Source organism: Manacus candei, unplaced genomic scaffold, assembly GCF_025592945.1.
Source record: "Manacus candei isolate 608988 ecotype Guabito, Panama unplaced genomic scaffold, ASM2559294v1 h1tg000046l, whole genome shotgun sequence".
Lineage (NCBI taxonomy): Eukaryota > Metazoa > Chordata > Aves > Passeriformes > Pipridae > Manacus > Manacus candei.
Genome location: NW_026138094.1, coordinates 15,358,591 through 15,375,115, shown reverse-complemented (window position 1 = coordinate 15,375,115; position 16,525 = coordinate 15,358,591). Strand labels below are relative to the sequence as shown.

At 43.3% G+C, this 16,525-nt stretch overlaps 2 protein-coding genes and 1 long non-coding RNA gene across 13 annotated transcripts in view; all 3 read right to left on the bottom strand.

Moving 5' to 3' along the window:
- Positions 1 to 1,397: 1,397 nt before the first annotated feature.
- On the bottom strand, positions 1,398 to 6,596 carry LOC127475286 (uncharacterized). The gene is made up of 3 exons (XR_007906161.1): positions 5,482 to 6,596; positions 3,752 to 4,490; positions 1,398 to 1,647 (listed from the first exon to the last, which is right to left on the bottom strand). It is a non-coding gene; the product is annotated as an uncharacterized LOC127475286 (long non-coding RNA).
- A 506-nt stretch (positions 6,597 to 7,102) lies between these two features.
- CUNH15orf61 (chromosome unknown C15orf61 homolog) lies at positions 7,103 to 10,219 on the bottom strand. 3 transcript variants are annotated; one of them, XR_007906156.1, is made up of 3 exons: positions 9,837 to 10,219; positions 8,771 to 8,934; positions 7,638 to 7,768 (listed from the first exon to the last, which is right to left on the bottom strand). XR_007906156.1 is itself a non-coding variant. In XM_051796926.1 (2 exons), exons 1-2 carry the CDS (start codon positions 10,165 to 10,167, stop codon positions 7,670 to 7,672), a joined length of 417 nt encoding a protein of 138 aa, XP_051652886.1. In that variant the 5' UTR covers positions 10,168 to 10,205; the 3' UTR covers positions 7,103 to 7,669. The 3 variants fall into 3 exon arrangements, 2 of the variants coding, with proteins under 2 accessions (XP_051652886.1, XP_051652885.1); XM_051796926.1 differs by lacking the exon at positions 8,771 to 8,934 and having other exon boundaries at positions 7,103 to 7,768; positions 9,850 to 10,205; XM_051796925.1 differs by lacking the exon at positions 8,771 to 8,934 and having other exon boundaries at positions 7,103 to 7,768; positions 9,837 to 10,197.
- A 3,180-nt stretch (positions 10,220 to 13,399) lies between these two features.
- Positions 13,400 to 16,525, bottom strand: part of IQCH (IQ motif containing H) — a 53,221-nt gene continuing 50,095 nt past the window's right edge. For 3 of the 9 annotated variants that reach the window (XM_051796866.1, XM_051796865.1, XM_051796867.1), the window contains exons 15-16: positions 15,528 to 15,636; positions 13,400 to 14,222 (exon numbers count right to left, since the gene is read on the bottom strand). In XM_051796866.1, coding sequence (XP_051652826.1) covers positions 14,121 to 14,222; positions 15,528 to 15,636 — 211 coding nt within the window. In that variant the 3' untranslated portion in view covers positions 13,400 to 14,120. The remainder of the gene's footprint in view (positions 14,223 to 15,527; positions 15,637 to 16,525) is intronic. The other 6 variants (XM_051796863.1, XM_051796864.1, XM_051796861.1 and 3 more) reach the window with 3 other exon arrangements.

Sequence of the window (16,525 nt, the reverse complement as noted above, 5' to 3'; positions counted from 1 at the left end):
CAAAGGCGAGTTTGCGTTGGAATGAACCTCCCCAGGTGCTGGTGGAATCACCAGGGAAGGCACTTTGGGTGGGCACTTTGGGACGTGGTTGAGGGGGGTGGTGTAGGGGACAGGGTGATGGTTGCGCTGGATTTTTAGTCTCCTGGATGTTTGGTCTCCCCCAGGCTCGATGATCCCGTGGCCCGGGAGTGTCCCGCTCGCCCGGTGTGCCCGTCTGTGCCTCCCTGTCCCTGCACAGCAAACCAGTCCCTGGGAACGGGCTGCCCCGTGTTCCCGCACAGCCCGACATCTGTAGTAAGAGATAAGAATTGGAGCAGTTTTACCAACGTCAGTGTTTCCAAATCACAGAACTCTCAGCTAAACACCTCCTTTACCGGTACCCAGATGCAATTGTGCCGTCGCTGAGCTCTTCCGTGGCTGTCAGGGATGCTGGGGAAACGAGCCCAGTCCAAAACACCACCCAGCTTTGTGAGGACAGAAATCCCCGTTGAAGCCTCACATCCCTCGTCCTTCACAGCAGCAAAGAACGTGTTTTGACAGCTCTGCAGCCTCCCCACCACAGCCCCGAGCCGTGACACACTGTATTCAGCTTTTAAAACAAGCTTTTCACCTGACACCAGTGACGGGGAACGCTCTCCCCTCCACACAGCTCCAAACTATCCATTTCTTTTTATTAACAGCAGAGCATTAATCTCAATTGTGGGCTATTGATCTGTGCATTTTATCACACTCTCTCGCATTATCATCTACGACAAACTGGACTGTTTGAGTTATATTATCAATTTAGGGGGGGGGGAAGTGGGAGGTATATTTGATTTAATTCCTGAAACATCTTCAAGAGTCCTCTTATTCGAATTCTACTTTGTTTGAGCTTTAGGAGGAAAAAAAAAAAGATCTTTCAATGGCCATTAACAGAGATAAATTTTCTCTCTGTTCAATAACTTTATAATTTAGTTCCTACACTAAAAATTAATAGAGCCCCAACTCCTAAGTATCTAAGGGACTGGTGCTGCCCACACAGACGTCTTTATGTTCAAATGAACCTTTTACCTGCAGTCCCTGTGTACCTTTCACTCAGGTTCATTTCAATCAGACTCATTTTCTATTAAATTTTAAAGAATAGGACACAAAATGAGAGAATTTCTATAGACCCGCAATTTTTCTAAAATGTCTTTTTCATTTACAAGGCTATGGGGAAAACCAACTCAATTTGCCAAATTTGCATAAATATTATGTAGATTTTCCAGGGCTAATCATAACCTTAATCCCCCATTCTGATTTGTGTAATCAAACTTGAAGGGTTTTTATATCTTAAGATATAAAATCATGGGTTTTTTTCATACAGCTTTGGTTTTGCCAGACTTCTTTAAAACCTATGCTTGATCAGATATTTTCATTCTTAAGGCAGCATTTGAAACAAACAGCTGATATTTATTTTATCAGCCCGCAGAATTCCTGCTGTGAGAACAGAATGTCACCAAAATCTAATTCTATGTTTTTGTCCTCAACGTTGGGGGAAAATCTGTGATGCAAGAACACAATCTATGATTTTTTTAATATGTATCATAAAATATCCTCAAAGTCCTGTGTTTGACCGCCCCGAGAATCTCCTCTTCAAAAGTTTCTGACACAGGAGGTTGAAGGCTCCTAGAAATAAAAATAATTAATTAATTAAAAAAGAATTAAGCTGGTTTTCCCCACGAAATGCAGCTGCCACCCCGTCAGCAAGAACCACACGTAGATTTCCCGTTTATAATTACGCCTCCAAAGTTATTGTGGATCCACAATGCAACAGCATTGAAAACCTGCAAAGGAACAATATATCAGTTCTTTAATTACAGGAGGATGGTGGAGCAGCCCGGGACTGGTGTAAATTCTGGTGGTTTTTGTGGGGGGGAAACGTTCTCCAGCAGTGCCAGACTCGCTACTCGCAGTCTGCTGCTGCTCTCTGCTGCTTCCCGGCGCCGTGGAGAGGACAGGGGGGGGAGCTGGAGGTGGCCACGGCAAGAAAAATAAATATTTATTACCAAGGAAAAGCAAAATGCTGATGCAGAAGGGCAGGAAAATCATTAGGCTGGAATCTCGCAGGAGCACTCCGGGAAAAATCCCACCGCGCTGTGGTTATCGGGATGATTTGCAAGGCCTTCAAAAAAGTAAGGAAAGGAGTTATTACTTGTTTAATTCCCTCTGCAAAGTTGCCCAGCACCAGTCATTTTCTATCTCTGCCACGGATATCATATAATGGAGTTTTGAGTCCCTCCACCAGAACTCCATCCAAAGGAAGGAAGGAGCAATTCTCCTGATAGTATTCTTGAATATTCCAGGATCTGGATCTGGGTTTTTCCTTGCTGTTGCTGGAGGGATGTGGGAGCTCAGTCTCTCCTGTCAGGAGTTACAGTGTGCAATTCCTCTAGTCCTGGGCTCAGATCCCTGGATAAAAGGGGCAGGAGGCACAGGAAGGACGCTGAGGATGGAGTCAGAAATTCCTACATTTTCATTACAGCTCCTGCTCAGCATCTCTGGGAATTTAACCTCACTACTACTGGAATTTGCCCAGTTATGACATAGGAACAACATGTATTTACTATGTACCACAGTTCAACAGTAAACATTTAACTATTAAAATGTTTTGGAATGCTGTATTCCCAGTACACGTTACATGGAATTCAATGCAGTTTCTATAAAAGACTCCAGGAACCGGGATCTGTGTGCCAGTCCTTGGTTCACTGGATTCAGTTTAGCATCTCTGCTTCCTCCCTGTGCCAGTTTCTGGGCAGGAATTAAAAATAACACAGGACAAGCTCTTCATTCCCTGGAAAAAATGGCAGCTGATTGTTGTTTTAGGAGCCCATGTTTTCCTGTCTTTTAGAAAAGACATTGATACGTGTTTATAAAATAATGGATCGTGGTGAAATCCACCTTTTTTCTTTCCCTTCCCATGTCTTCCAACAGCTCGGGAGTGCAGCAAACTGAATTCCCTCAGGCTCCTGAAAAAAGTAGGTCAACAGTGTCCAGGCTTTCTAAACATATTCTTCCCTCAAATGCATCTCCTAGAAAGAATCACCAAGTGCTCCACCTTGATCGATACATGTATGGATTAACATTCCTTAAGCATTAAAGCTTCCACAAAACTGCCTCCCTACCAGCCCTTCCAGTCACTCTGCAGTTTCTCTGGAATAAGAGGCAAAGGAGTGTTTGTGAACCAAATATCAGGAAATAATTGATCTTATTTTCAATTCAAGTTCAATAATTGATCTTCGTTTCAACTCGCGGGGAGCAGAATCAGGCCTCAAATAGATCTTTTAAAGCTCTTCCTCACAGTAAACTCCTCTTGGAGTGAAAAAAACCAACACAAAGGTAAACCTGATTTAGGCTGAATTAGTAAATGTTTGGTTCTTGCTTTAAATGATGAAGATATATTGAAATAAAGCAGATTACACGATTTGAAGGTAACTCCAGCAGTTGGCCTGAGCCACAGTGGCTGTGTGTGGTTAATGATGTTCTGTCCCCCCACCAGCTGCAGGGGCTGCATAATTGTTTTTTCTGTCAACCTATAAATTCTTGAGTAACAACAAAATTATTGTGATTTTTCTTGCTAAATAATTCATATCTCACCAAGCACGTGGATACCCAGGCCCATGAATCACTAAGCACGTTACAATGACATCTGATGGCATTTCTTCTTGTAAGAATAAAACCAGCTTTGGGGGTTAAACCTGGTAAAAATCAGGTGTTAAAATTTGAAACTTACCTTTTAAGCTTGAAAGGTTCCTTGATCAAACTTCTTGTCCACGGGATTGCTTTTAATCATGTTTTGTGGTGTTAATTCTATTAAGATTATTAATATCACTGAAAGTAATAGATTGGTTTTCTAATGAACTAGAACAGGGCTCATAAACTGTGCTTAAAGTGATGCATTTTGCTTTTGAAATCACTCTAAGTCGTGTGTATTTTGCTTTTTAAAAGACTTAAATGCAAAACCAACATCTTATTCTTTTCTAGAAATAAATCTTTTAAACAAACTTGGGATGTATTAGTGACAATTTTAATTCTACATCCCCTCGATGCAATGCTGGAGTTGCCACTTTTTCTTAGGTGTATTTAAACTGGAAAATACAGCCCAAAAAGTGTAACCTGACATCTGTTTCCAGAACCAGGGAAAGAAATCAAGACAACTCTCAGATTTATTAACTTACTTCTCTGCAGTGAACATGAGTAAGGAGCTACAGCAAAAGGCAATTTAAATTAAATGGCCAAAGTAAATAATATATGAAGCAAATTCTCCTTTGTTTCAGGCAAAGTTGCTTTAAAGCAGAGGCCTGAGGGCATTCAACTATTAAGAAATAGCTAAATTTTATTCAATAATAATGTACATCAGGGAGATCTTTAATTCTGGTTTGCAGAGAGATTTAGGTCAATACAAAAGGTAAGTTGAGGACAGATCCAACTTCTGCTCAAGTCAGTGGAAGGTCAGGTGGCTCCAGGTGTCCCTGAAGAGTGGAGAAATGATTTTTGAGATAATAAGAGAGTACTAATCAAATACACTTGGGAATATCAACCCTGACTAGTATCTAAATCCAATATTAATTTACAATGGGACAAAAAGGTAAGAACTTCACTTCCACCTGGAGATTTAGCAAGGATTACATCAACCAGTGGTACAAGGAGTGATGTTATATCCAAAAATATTTAAGCAGGATGAGCTGCCCCTGGCCCCTGTTTGCATTCCTAATCACAAAACTTCTTTCAAACAAGCAAACCACCTCTGTGTTACCACCACTGGAAGGAGACACCACCAGAAAAAAACCCATTTCTTGGGGTAACTCTCATTAGAGCTGCACAGAGCCCGTGGTGAAACATTTGTCAAACATACAAAAAAGGTATAAAAGTGAAATATAGTAATTAAGACCTGGGCTCTATCGATTGTGGGGCTTAAGTCATTTTTCACAGCAAACATAAGATTTAATAAGTATAAGTAGTTAAAGCTCCTGCCTTGGCTGCTCTCATTAGCATGTCATTGAACTGGTAACAAAGAGCAGCTCCTCGGGTGTTGATCACCACCTTATCTTTGAGAGGCAATTAAGGGCCTCAATCATCACAACAAGATTTGATTGTGCAGCCCTTATTGGACATTGATCTTTCAGCAGAGCAGTTACATTTTCCATTAATTTACAGTAGCACAGTTTAACTGGGATACCTGAGCCCCCTGACCCCGGGTGAGGTGGAACACCAAGAGCTCCTTGGGGTTAAGATGCCCCCAACAGTCATTATTGTTTAAAGAGGTGCTACGAGGAGGAGCCACCTGATCCTCTGGGTTTAGGCTGAGGTTTCATCTCTCTGAAGTAGTTAAGTGAGGTGAAACAAAGCTCTCTGCCTTTTTAACATCGGCTCTCCCTCATTTAAACATCATTCTTGAATAGGGCAGAGATAATTAAGGCTTAGGAGATGAACTCAGACTTTGTTTCAAATGGAAGAGCAAACCTGTAAAGGCAGAAGGGTCATTTTGTGGATCAGTTATTTCCCCCAAGAAAGTTTTGGGACAAGGTGCTGTGAATCCTCTTGGCCCCCAGTATTTCCATCCTGCATTCAAGCCAAAACCTAAGTGATAAAAAAGAGACACTAAGCAGCGTGTACTTACAGCAAAAGGGGAGTGAAAGTCAGATGAAACGTTTTACCTTTGAAGAAAAGCAAGTAGGTTTATATTCATACTTGAAAATTATTCTAACTCCAGTGTTATCCCTCATAAACAGCCAATTTTCCCTCTGAAATCCTGTAAGAGCTCCCACACGAGCCTTAATGAAAGGAATAAATGATATTATATTTGCACTCTGCCCTCAGACATCTTCCAGTTCATCCTTTAGCACGATCAGCTTCGTAAGAGCAAGAGGTCTATTGATTTTCATGTAATACAAGAAAATATTACATTTGCTTAATTGTTACACAGTGAGATCATTGAACAAGAAATCAGGGCCCTATTTAATGCTGTGAGCAGCACAGAATTGCAGGGATCAATAGGGTAGTTTGTCAGAGATGTTCTCCAAGGAGCCTTGCCCATCACTGCATGGACAAGGAGGCGTGTTGCCTGCAGTTATTGAAAAACAGGTAAGCAAAGTCAGCAGTGCCCATTATCAGAAATCAAACAAGCTGCAGTGAGAGCAGCACCAGCTCCAATGAAGTGCTGTATTTATGGGCTGGTAATTAAAAACCATTTTATCAAGCCTGTGTTGAGCCCAAACCTTTACAGCCAGGTATTGACGAGCTCCGTGGCAATGAATGAGCAGTATTTGACTTTAAACTTATGAGCTGCGGGTCTTTCAAAGGGAAAATCAGCTCTGGGAAGATGCTAAGAGCAACTTTTATTATTAATGAGGGCTCTTGTAATCCCACCTCTTCATCTTGGAGACACAGTAAACTTGTGTCAAGAACAGGCTCCAAAATTAAACAAAATTAAACAAAATGAAACTTCTCTGATTAAAAGTGTCGCTTTTAGCAAAGCTGCACTTCATTAAGTGGGAAGCACTTCCACAGAATTCAGGAGAAAAGTATTTAAATGAAATTATCCTGTAGTCAAAGCTTGATAATAACTTACTGAGGAGCAGAGATTACCCTCCAAAACCAGCACCTGCCAATTTTACGTTTATTTTCCCACTGATGAAAACTGGAATGACCAACTTACGTCACCAGACGTGGGATTTGGAACCAACAGCATTATTTGCTGGCACTAAAACCAAGCACCAGTAATAGATCCTGTACAGGTCTCTCTGTTGTTTGAAATTAATGCCCAATAATTCCATATTTCCACTATCCAAACAGCTCCCCAAAAGCTTCTCTGCCCAGGTTTCCAACTGAAGTCATTCTGTCATTACACGTGCCTGTAAGTTTTGCTGTTAAAACTGAAGAAATCAGTTATTTGCATGAAAAAAAATGAGAGTAGTGTTCTTATTCTCCTGTCTTAATTAAAAATATCAGCAATTTGTAAATTAGCGCAGGGGACTGAATCTTCTAGATCACTTAGGTTTTGTTACTTACCTAAAAAGCAATTAAAATTAAAAATAATAACACATCTGGAGTTCCAAGAATTGCAAAAGATACAAGCATCAAATGTATTTTAGATTTTTTATTTAAATATCATTTAAAGAAATGTGATACAGCCATTTTGAACTTCTCAGGCTCTTCCAGGTGATTGTAAAGTCAGTGCCACAAATTCATTCAAAGTTCCAACTCTAACAATTATTGCATTGTGAAACATCCTGTCAGGAGTCTAAACCTGAGCAGCTTCATCTTTTCAGAGACATTCTGAAAATGCCACTGTGTTCATATTCACATTTTACTTGTCCACAGGCAGTTCTCTAATTTGGTAAATGATCTTTAAATTATCACAAGCTGTACCAGTCAGTGACTGCCATAAACACCCTCAGAAATACTAATTCTTCTCCCAAAGCTTCTACCTTTTCAACTTTACTGACCTCTGCAGAAATAAATCTCTCATGACCAAAAAGTCCAGGAAGCTTCTTGAACCAGCACATTAAATATGAGGATGCACTGTAAGAAAATAACAGTTTCCTTCAGTTCTTTTTAGTCAAAGGGAGCAAATATTTGCAGCAGAAACCACCAAACAACAGGGACTTGAAGGCCTGAGTTCAGTACATGGCTCCTTCGTCTTCTTTATTTAGAAAATAAATAGTAACTGGGCCGTGACTCGTTTGAACAGTCTCTGTGACACTGGCAAAGAACCAGGAGCCAATTCCATACAGTAAAGTTGGGATGCCTAAGGAAAGACAAAAACATGTTACATACAAAGAGAGCAAGGCAGGGAAAATTAAACTGCAAATTGATAGTAAATGAGGACTCCAAAATGAAACGAGAGGGAAAGCATTCCTGGAAAACTGCTTCATAATTTTGCCTTTCCTCAAATGCAGCTCACAGGACAAAACACCCTTTCTGTGTGTTGAGCACATGGGAGTCAGGAAACAGCCAAAGAAAAGCAGGGATACACAGGAATTATTAGAAAAAGAAAACAGGAGGATATTGATATGAAATAAGTGAAACACAGTCATGCACACAGCCTGATTTCTACCCATTATATATATATATAAGCACACAAACATACATATATATATATATATATATAAATATAAACACTAAACCCAAAGTCCCTGGACATCCACTACATTATCAGAGTTTGTCTATGAATCAGAGCAGAGACAGGATGGAAAACAGGCAGTGAGTTCACAGATCAACATGAAGCTGCCCTTGGGAAAATCAGACCCAACCCCAACAGAACTGCAACAGGCAGAAAGGTTTATATACAAAAAGTGATATATTTTTCAGCACTGTCAAGTCACCCATCTATTACAGACAATATTTCATTTATTATAGAAGGAAAAATGGAGATGGATTTAGGCCTTGAGTCCAGGAAGGTTCAGAAACACCACATTTGACGTGCTTGAAGTATCCAAATGCTTAACCAAGATTGTGAGGGGAGAGAGAGACTTTTTAATCATGTTTTCCCATAATTTAAATCTACATGCAGGGAGACATCTACATCTATCTGTGAGAAAGATAAAAGGTCTGACTGGATGGAGGGAAAACCCCCCAAATTTAAAGTTGTTCTTACAAAATCAGTCTCTGTGATTGTATTTTCTCGCTAGATCAGTCTGGAAAGATCAGAAAATGAAGACTAGCAGACATGTTTTGAAAAGAAGTCGCTGACCACTTGTAAAGTGGAAGGAAATTTAAAAAAAATTAAATATGAAAAAAAGAAACTTACGAAATGTTATGCCACTGTCAGCATTTATAAGCATTGTATCCACAGCCAAAGTTTTGAATGAACGTGTTTCAAAACTTATTTTTATATTAAATGATGAAGTGCTGACGGAGCATTCTTATTGTAAGGATTTATATTCCAGCAGCACATGAGGATCAAAGCAGACACTGCCGGTGTGGAAGAGGCAAAGATTAGCCCAGAACCAGAGTTTGGCTACAGCTGATATTTGTGTATTCGCTCAGAGATCAGAACTTCATCCACGGCATCCAGATTTTCAGATGGAAAACGCTCCGTACTAAAGGTGAGAGCCATTTAAACACCAAGCGCTGGAGCGTTTGATTTGTCGCTCTCACAAGTGGCCAGAGGAACACGAACTCGGTGAAACCTCCCCGAGTATCGATTTACAGCTCTGCCTTCTCCCGGAGCCCCTTCTGGGACAAGGAGGGGGACAAGCGGGACGAGGGGACGGGGAGAAGGCGAGAGGGACAGGGACAGGGAGAGCGGGGCAGGAGGGGGGGAAAAGGACATGGAGAAGGGGAGAAGGAGAGAGGAACAAGGGAGAAGGAGAGGGGGGACAAGAGATAAGGAGGGGAAGGACAAGGAGAGGGTGGCAGAAGGAAGGGCAGAAGGGCAAAGAGAGGGGGACAAGGGGAGAGAAGGAAGGAGAGGGATGGGGAGAAGAAGAAAGAGAGGGGAACAAGGAGAGGAAGACAAGGTGACGGGGACAAGGAGGAGAGGGAGAAAAAGAGGGAGAGGGGGACAAGGAAATGGGGATAAGGAGGAAAGGGAGAAAAAGGGAGAGGGGGACAAGGAGATAGGGATAAGGAGAAGGGGGCAAGGAGAGGAGGACAAGGAGGAGAGGGAGAGGTGGACAAGGAGAGGAGGACAAGGAGGAGAGGGAGAGGTGGACAAGGAGAGGGGGACAAGGAGAGGGGCCGGAGCTCCCCCCTCAGCGCCGCCGTCCCGGCCCCCCCGCCGCTCCCCCTCAGGCTCTGCCCGATCCCGCCCTGCCCTCCCCGGGCTCTCCCGTCCCCCGCGGCCCCAGAGGGCCCGGCCGGGCCGCGCTCACCGGCGTTGAGCACCTTGAGCGCGGTGAAGGCGGCGTTCTGCAGCGCCAGGTCCTGCGGCGCGGCCCGCGAGCAGTGGTACTTGATGAAGGGGAAGCAGCCGGTGCGCAGCACCAGGTAGTTGGCGCCGTCCACGGGCCAGTTGAAGTGCGAGAGCCCGAACTGGTCGTTGCGCACCGCGCTGTACTTGACGCAGAAGGAGGTCCAGTGGGGCAGCCGGCGCTGCCGCAGGTGCTGGCTCAGCACCTCCGAGGCCGCGGGCCGGGCCGGGGCCGGGCCCCGCCACAGCAGCAGCGCCAGGACCGCCTCGTGCAGCCGCCGCAGCGCCCGCATCCCGCGGGGCCGCCGGGCCGGGCACAGCCGCGCCTGCGCCGGCGGGCGGGGACGGGCCGGGCCCCTCATGGCAGCGGGGACACCGAGAGGGGCTGGAGCGTGTCTGGGGAAGGGCTAGAGCAGCAGGAGCGGCTGAGGGAGCTGGGGGGGCTCGGCCCGGAGAAAAGGAGGCTCAGGGGGGACCTTCTGGCTCTGCAACCCCCTGACAGGAGGGGGGAGCAAGGAGGGGTCGGGCTCTGCTCCCAGGGAACAAGGGACAGGAGGAGAGGGAACGGCCTCCAGCTGGGCCAGGGGAGGGTCAGGTGGGACCTCAGGAGGAATTTCTTCCCGGAAAAAGTTGTTAAACTTTGGAATTGCCTTCCCAGGGAGGTGGTGCAGTCCCCATCCCTGGAGGTGTCCCAGGAAGGCCTGGCCATGGCACTCAGTGCTCTGGGCTGGGGGACAGGGTGGGCACCGGGCACAGGGGGGATCCATGGGCTGGGAGGGCTTTTCCAACCTCTGATTCCCTGATTCTGTGACAGACACGCTGAGGTGAAACGGCCCCACCCGGACAGAGGGACCAGTGAAAACATCACAAAAAAAAGGGCAATTACATTTTTAAAGGGGTTTTGTTGGCACTGACATGCTGCCAGAACCATCTCTGTATTGTACCTGCAGCATGCACCAGGTTCACCTGCGCTGAGGAGAAAGTGTATTCAGTTATATTGATTTAAAATTAACAGTCACACAACTCTAAAAAAATCCTTCTCTCAAGTGTCAGACTCCTTCAAAGAGAAATATTTTAAAATCACACTCCATAACAATACCACCCTAAAAATTCTTCAAGTGTCAGACACCTCTCGAAGAGAAATATTCCCATATTCCATTTTTCTAAATAAAAGCCAAGGTTTTGAACCATTAAACATTGTATTTAAGGGAAAAAAAAGGCAGAAAACTGAGAAATAGAAACAGCTTTTTCCTTTCAATAATTGCAAGCAATATCTCAAACTCAGCAATCTTAAACCACTGAGCTATCTGGTATGAACTAGCTAATTAATCAATTACTACCCAACAATGTGCCCTGTTTATTTACTGTAATGTACTACTTGTGGGGAGAACCAGTAATTATTCATCATTGCCAGCAACAAATTTGACTCAAGTTCACCTTACTATAATTAATGGAGCATATAGTTAGTTTTAATATCTTAATTTATATATATATTTATCTATTAGTGGCAACACTGACTGAGCTTAGAAAAGTTGGAGTCTGGTACTGTGGGTCATACAGCTGAACTAAGGTAGTGCAGCTTAAGAGTTACCTCATGGTCACAATATATTAAATTACATTAATGAAAGCTGTCAATGATTGCAGTTCCTAAATCTTTAGTGCTGTAATAAAATTTGCAGTCCAAAATGACATACAGAGGATCCCTACACTGTAACAGGGGGTGCCTCAGATCTACAGTATCCCAATGTTAAACTCATGTTCCTTAAATTGATGTTAAGTAATCACTGTGAAATGCTGAGGACCAGGTTAGTCTTAAAAATCCAGGGATTTGTTACCTTACCCTGGCTGGAAGGTGGTGAATTCCCCTGAACTGTCCGTTTCAATGAGGTGGATGTGCTGAAGAACTGCATTTTTGCTCTGTGCTCAAGAGCTGTCATTCTAAATGTAGCAACGTGGCTGAATGTCTTAGTTTTTTTTTCCTTTTATGCAGGGCTTTAAACCCAGCTACCTAAAACAGGAGCCCCAGTTTCCAGTATCATCAACTCCAGGTAATGTTCCCCCAGAAGAACAACCTCTCTCCAGACAGCACATCAATTCTTGCAAAACCAAAATCCACAAGGTGCTGTCAGCTGAACACACACCTTCATCTCCAGCTGTGGACATCACCTTTTTTTTAAAAAAGATTTTAATTTCATTTTCTATCTGCTGTATTCCTAAAACCCCGAAATTTTTGGCACCAACAGCATGGGAGTGGAATGTGAGAGACTGTCAAGCCGTTTCAATCCTTCCCTCAGCTCAAGGCTCAGAAGTGTTAATAGTAATTAAAAACTTTTTTCCCCCCCCTCCAAATACATTTCACACTTTGCACATGCCGAGAAATTTCTCTCACCACGGGAACTTTCAGGTCACTTGTTTCCTGCAAAAACAGGTACAGTTTTCTTTTGTCAGGACAGAACAAAGCCAGAAGGAAGTGCAGGTTTCATTTCCTCCCAGGACACTGCAGTCTATTAAGTGCCAGTGAACTAATGAGCCTCTCAGACCTTATGTTGTTCTGGCTTGGATCAAGGCTTGGTTTTCCCTTAACCCTTCAGAATCCAGCTCAGTTCCACCTCAGAAAAAATCTGTGTGGGCTCTGCTATATCCAAATCCAAGACTAGATTGAGATTATGTATTAAAAAGGGAAAAAAACCCCAGGAATTAAACAAAAATACTCTCTTGGATTTTTGTCTGAAGCAGGGATCAGCATTTATGCAAATGTTCTCATCTGCAATTAATTAATTCTGTGAGCAAAGTGGAAGAGAAAAAGGCTACACAAAAGATAATGTGGGATGTTCAGGGATCAAAGACTCAGCATTGGAAAAACTGGGCACTGATCTGGTGCAACTGCTTGGCCACATTCAGTGTTTGTCTTAAAACTGGTTTTCCCTGAGTTTTTTGGGAAGTAATCTCAAAGACACTTGCCATGCCTGGGATAATGGTCTCCATCCCATGGAGAAGATGCTATAATAAAAGAAGATTCTATAAGAAAAATCAGTGTGCTCTTTCTTGGAATACTAAAGATAATTTTACAAATGTAACTGTTGGCCTTAATATAGTGCACAGCAACTGTGACAAAAAAATACCTAAAATAACAAAATCTATCTGATGGAGAGACCTGCAAAAATCATGGAACCCTGGGAACCACAGTGCAAGTGGAATATAATGGTCCTTGCAGGATTTATTGATGAATTAGTGCTATTACTGTTATTTTTGATAATTTGAAAATGAACATAAAACAACTGCTGCAAAAATCTGTAGAGAATGGAAATAGCAGCACAACAGTATGGACAGTCAGTTCCAAGAGGAACATGGTTTGCTGGGCTGACTGAGAAGATGGTGTTTAAATTAAGGTGGCCCTTACAGGCAGAAGAATCCTGGAATGATTTGGGTTGGAAGGGACCTTAAAGCTCATCCAGTCCCACCCCCTGCCATGGGCAGGGACACCTTCCACTAGCCCAGGTTGCTCCAAGCCCCGTCCAACCTGGCCTTGGACACTTCCAGGGATCCAGGGGCAGCCACAGCTTCTCTGGGCAACCTGGGCCAGGGCCTGCCCACCCTCCCAGCCAGGAATTCCTCCCCAGTATCCCACCTATCCCTGCCCTCTGGCAGTGGGAAGCCATTCCCTGGGTCCTGTCACTCCAGGCCCTTGTAAATAGTCTCTCCCCATCTTTCCTGTAGCTCCTTCAGGTCCTGGAAGGCCACAGTTAGGTCTCCTCAGTCTTCTCTTCCCCAGGCTGAACAATCCCAATTCCCTCAGCCTTTCCTCACAGCAGAGCTTCTCCATCCCTCTGATCATCTTGGTGCCTCCTCTGGACTCACTCCAACAGGTTTAACCCTGTCCCTACTTTCCTGCCAGGAATCTGTTTCACAACACAATCTGTTGGAAAGGGAATTTGGGGTCTCAGGGCTCTTTTCAGTGGAGTCTGATCTCCTCTGATTTAGTGACAGTGTGACCCCATTAATAAGGTTTTAAAACAAGACACTGAACTTCAGCAACAGGAACACGAAGAGCATCAGGATGATTCCCTGCTCTTCAACAGGGTTTTTTTGGGAATGAAGGGCTATTCCAAACACCACACCCAGAAATGATGGAGATGTTCTGTCTCAGTTAATACCAACCCAGGAGGAAAAAACCAAACCTGTTCTTACAGATGAGGAAGCACTTCCAGAAGCATAAGGAATCGGGCACTTAAACATTTTCTGTTAACTATTCTTTCAGAGCATCTGCTTCCCAAGGTTGCTCTTCTTCCAATTTCAGTTTGTTTTCTGCTGTAACTCCTAGAATTGCTTCAATATCTTGAATTGCCATCTGCAAGAGATTCAAGGAATACAAGTTATTTAATGGGCATTATAATGAAATCCAGCAGCCCCAGCTGGCAGTGCCTGCCTGGAACAGGTAAAGACACTTACACAGGACAGGATGCACCAATTAAATTTACTGTTACTTTGGGGACAGTTGGGGGAATTATTAGTAAATATGTACAAAGCTCAGGTAAATAAAAATACAATTTGTGCTTCTAATTAACTAACAGGTGTTTTATTTCACATATGTTAACTCACGGTGAAGAAAAGTTCCCTTTTAGATTTTTCTTCGGTGGCTTCTTTTCACTCTCTCACATTGAAAAAAGGGATTTTTTTTGTTGTTGTTTATTCTGCAACGTTGTGAAATTTAATTATGTCTTTCCTAAAATCTGTCATTTCACACTCTGCTTGTCAGAGGAAAGTCTAGTCAGAGTGGGAGGACTGATATAAATTACATGATGTGATTTAAGATATAAATCTCTGACACTGCTCCCCTCGACCTTTCACAAAACACTCACAGACAGGATCTTAGAAACTTTTTATCAAGTTAAAGGTGATGCAGCTCAGCAAAAGGACTCCCCGTGGGAAGCTCAGCAATTCTCTGGAATGAAAAAGCAGCATTGTGAGGAGTGATGTTCCAGGGCACGGGGTTGGATTCATTATTGCTTTCCTGGCTCCTTTTCCAGCGAGGTCGGCCCAGAGCAGCTCTGGGGGAGAGGGGAGCACACCTGGGGGAACAGCCCCAGCCTGTCCAGCCCCTCTGCTTTGTCCTTCTTCCCCCTCTCCACCCTGGAGCATCCTCCAGCACACGGATCAGGATAAAGAGCAGAGAAAATTTGGAACAGAATCCACTTGGGAAATCGAGGGATGGGAACTAATGGATTAAGTACGTGGTGGCTGCTGCTTAAAAGAAATCAGTGTTAATAATCCAAGGAGCTGTTATCAACTGGGAAGTTTGTTTCTAATTTCAGATTCTTACCTTGATGGTGTCCCTTGAAAATCAGGCAGGCAATTGTGACAGAACTGTGTGAGGCAGTGCCAACAGCTCCTTTGCTCTTCCAAAGGACACTCAGGAGCATTAGATTACAAATAGTTTCCTGCTGGAGTTTGTCTCTTTTCAAAGCAAAAGTTTCAAACTTAAATTTAACTAACAGGTTCAGTGGGAAGCTGCCTACACTGACCCAGACACTGTAAAACACCCGGCACTAACGATGAAAAGGGAATGGTTTAGCACTTGTTTATGATCCAGCATGAGGTATTTGCAGGCCTTGTACAGAAATTACCCGGGATCGTTAGTTAATTAACACCTCACCTTAAAATTGGTCTCGCCTTGCATATTAGGTGCTGATATTTCTTGATGGATGATGAAGAGATTGCGAGCAAAGGTCAGGAGGACCCCCTGGAGATCCTCTCCGATTGTTCTGTTAATGATATCCAAACAAATGAGTTTCCCAATGATTCCCTTCACATGCTTAAAAACAATCGCCCTCTCATTTGTGCCTGCCTGGTGCTGGAATTTAATGAGGATTTTCAATCTCACAAGGTGGCAATCTTCAGGGAGATATGAAAGATGAGGCTCCATTTTAACTTGTCGACAGGAAGGATTTGTGTAATAAATAATTTTTATTAATCAACTTAAGCAGAAGTAGGCAGAGAGGTGTAGGCTTCTCCAAATAAAAGGCTGCTGTTGAGTTAGGACTGAGAGAGCAGAACACTTTCAACACCCACAATAGTTAAGAAGAACTGTTGCTTCAGCCTAGAATTTGTGAAAGAGAAATGTCAGCAGTGTCAGCATTTCTCAGATTGTTGCAGGTTTTGAGGGTTTGGTTTCCCAGTGGTACATACAGACCTTATGGAACAGGGAATTACACTGAGGAATTAATGTACCTCATTTACTGGAAGTGACAACAGATTTCTGATGTCATAAAATAGATAATTCTCAGAGATGTTTCAGGTATTAAGACTTTTATAAACCCTAACTTAAATTCTTGAAAATATTTCCAAATTAAGACCATGAAATTGCACTGAAAATCAGGCAAAACTGGGATCAGGATGCAGGGCAAAGATACTTGAGAGTATTCTGGTAATACATTAATAACTGCCAACTCGAGCTGGTGATGCAAGAGGTATTGTTATGTCCAAGAAAAAAAGCTTTCTTCTGAGTTACTGAGCTGAATCAGCTCCTGGAGAGGTGTGAAAGTACCAGGACAGGAGGGAAGAGGCTCCATAACTGGGATCTGGGAAGGAAGGAGAGAGCTCACCTTTCAGCAGCAGCAGCTGTTTGGAGGGTTCTATGGAACACTTTCAGAT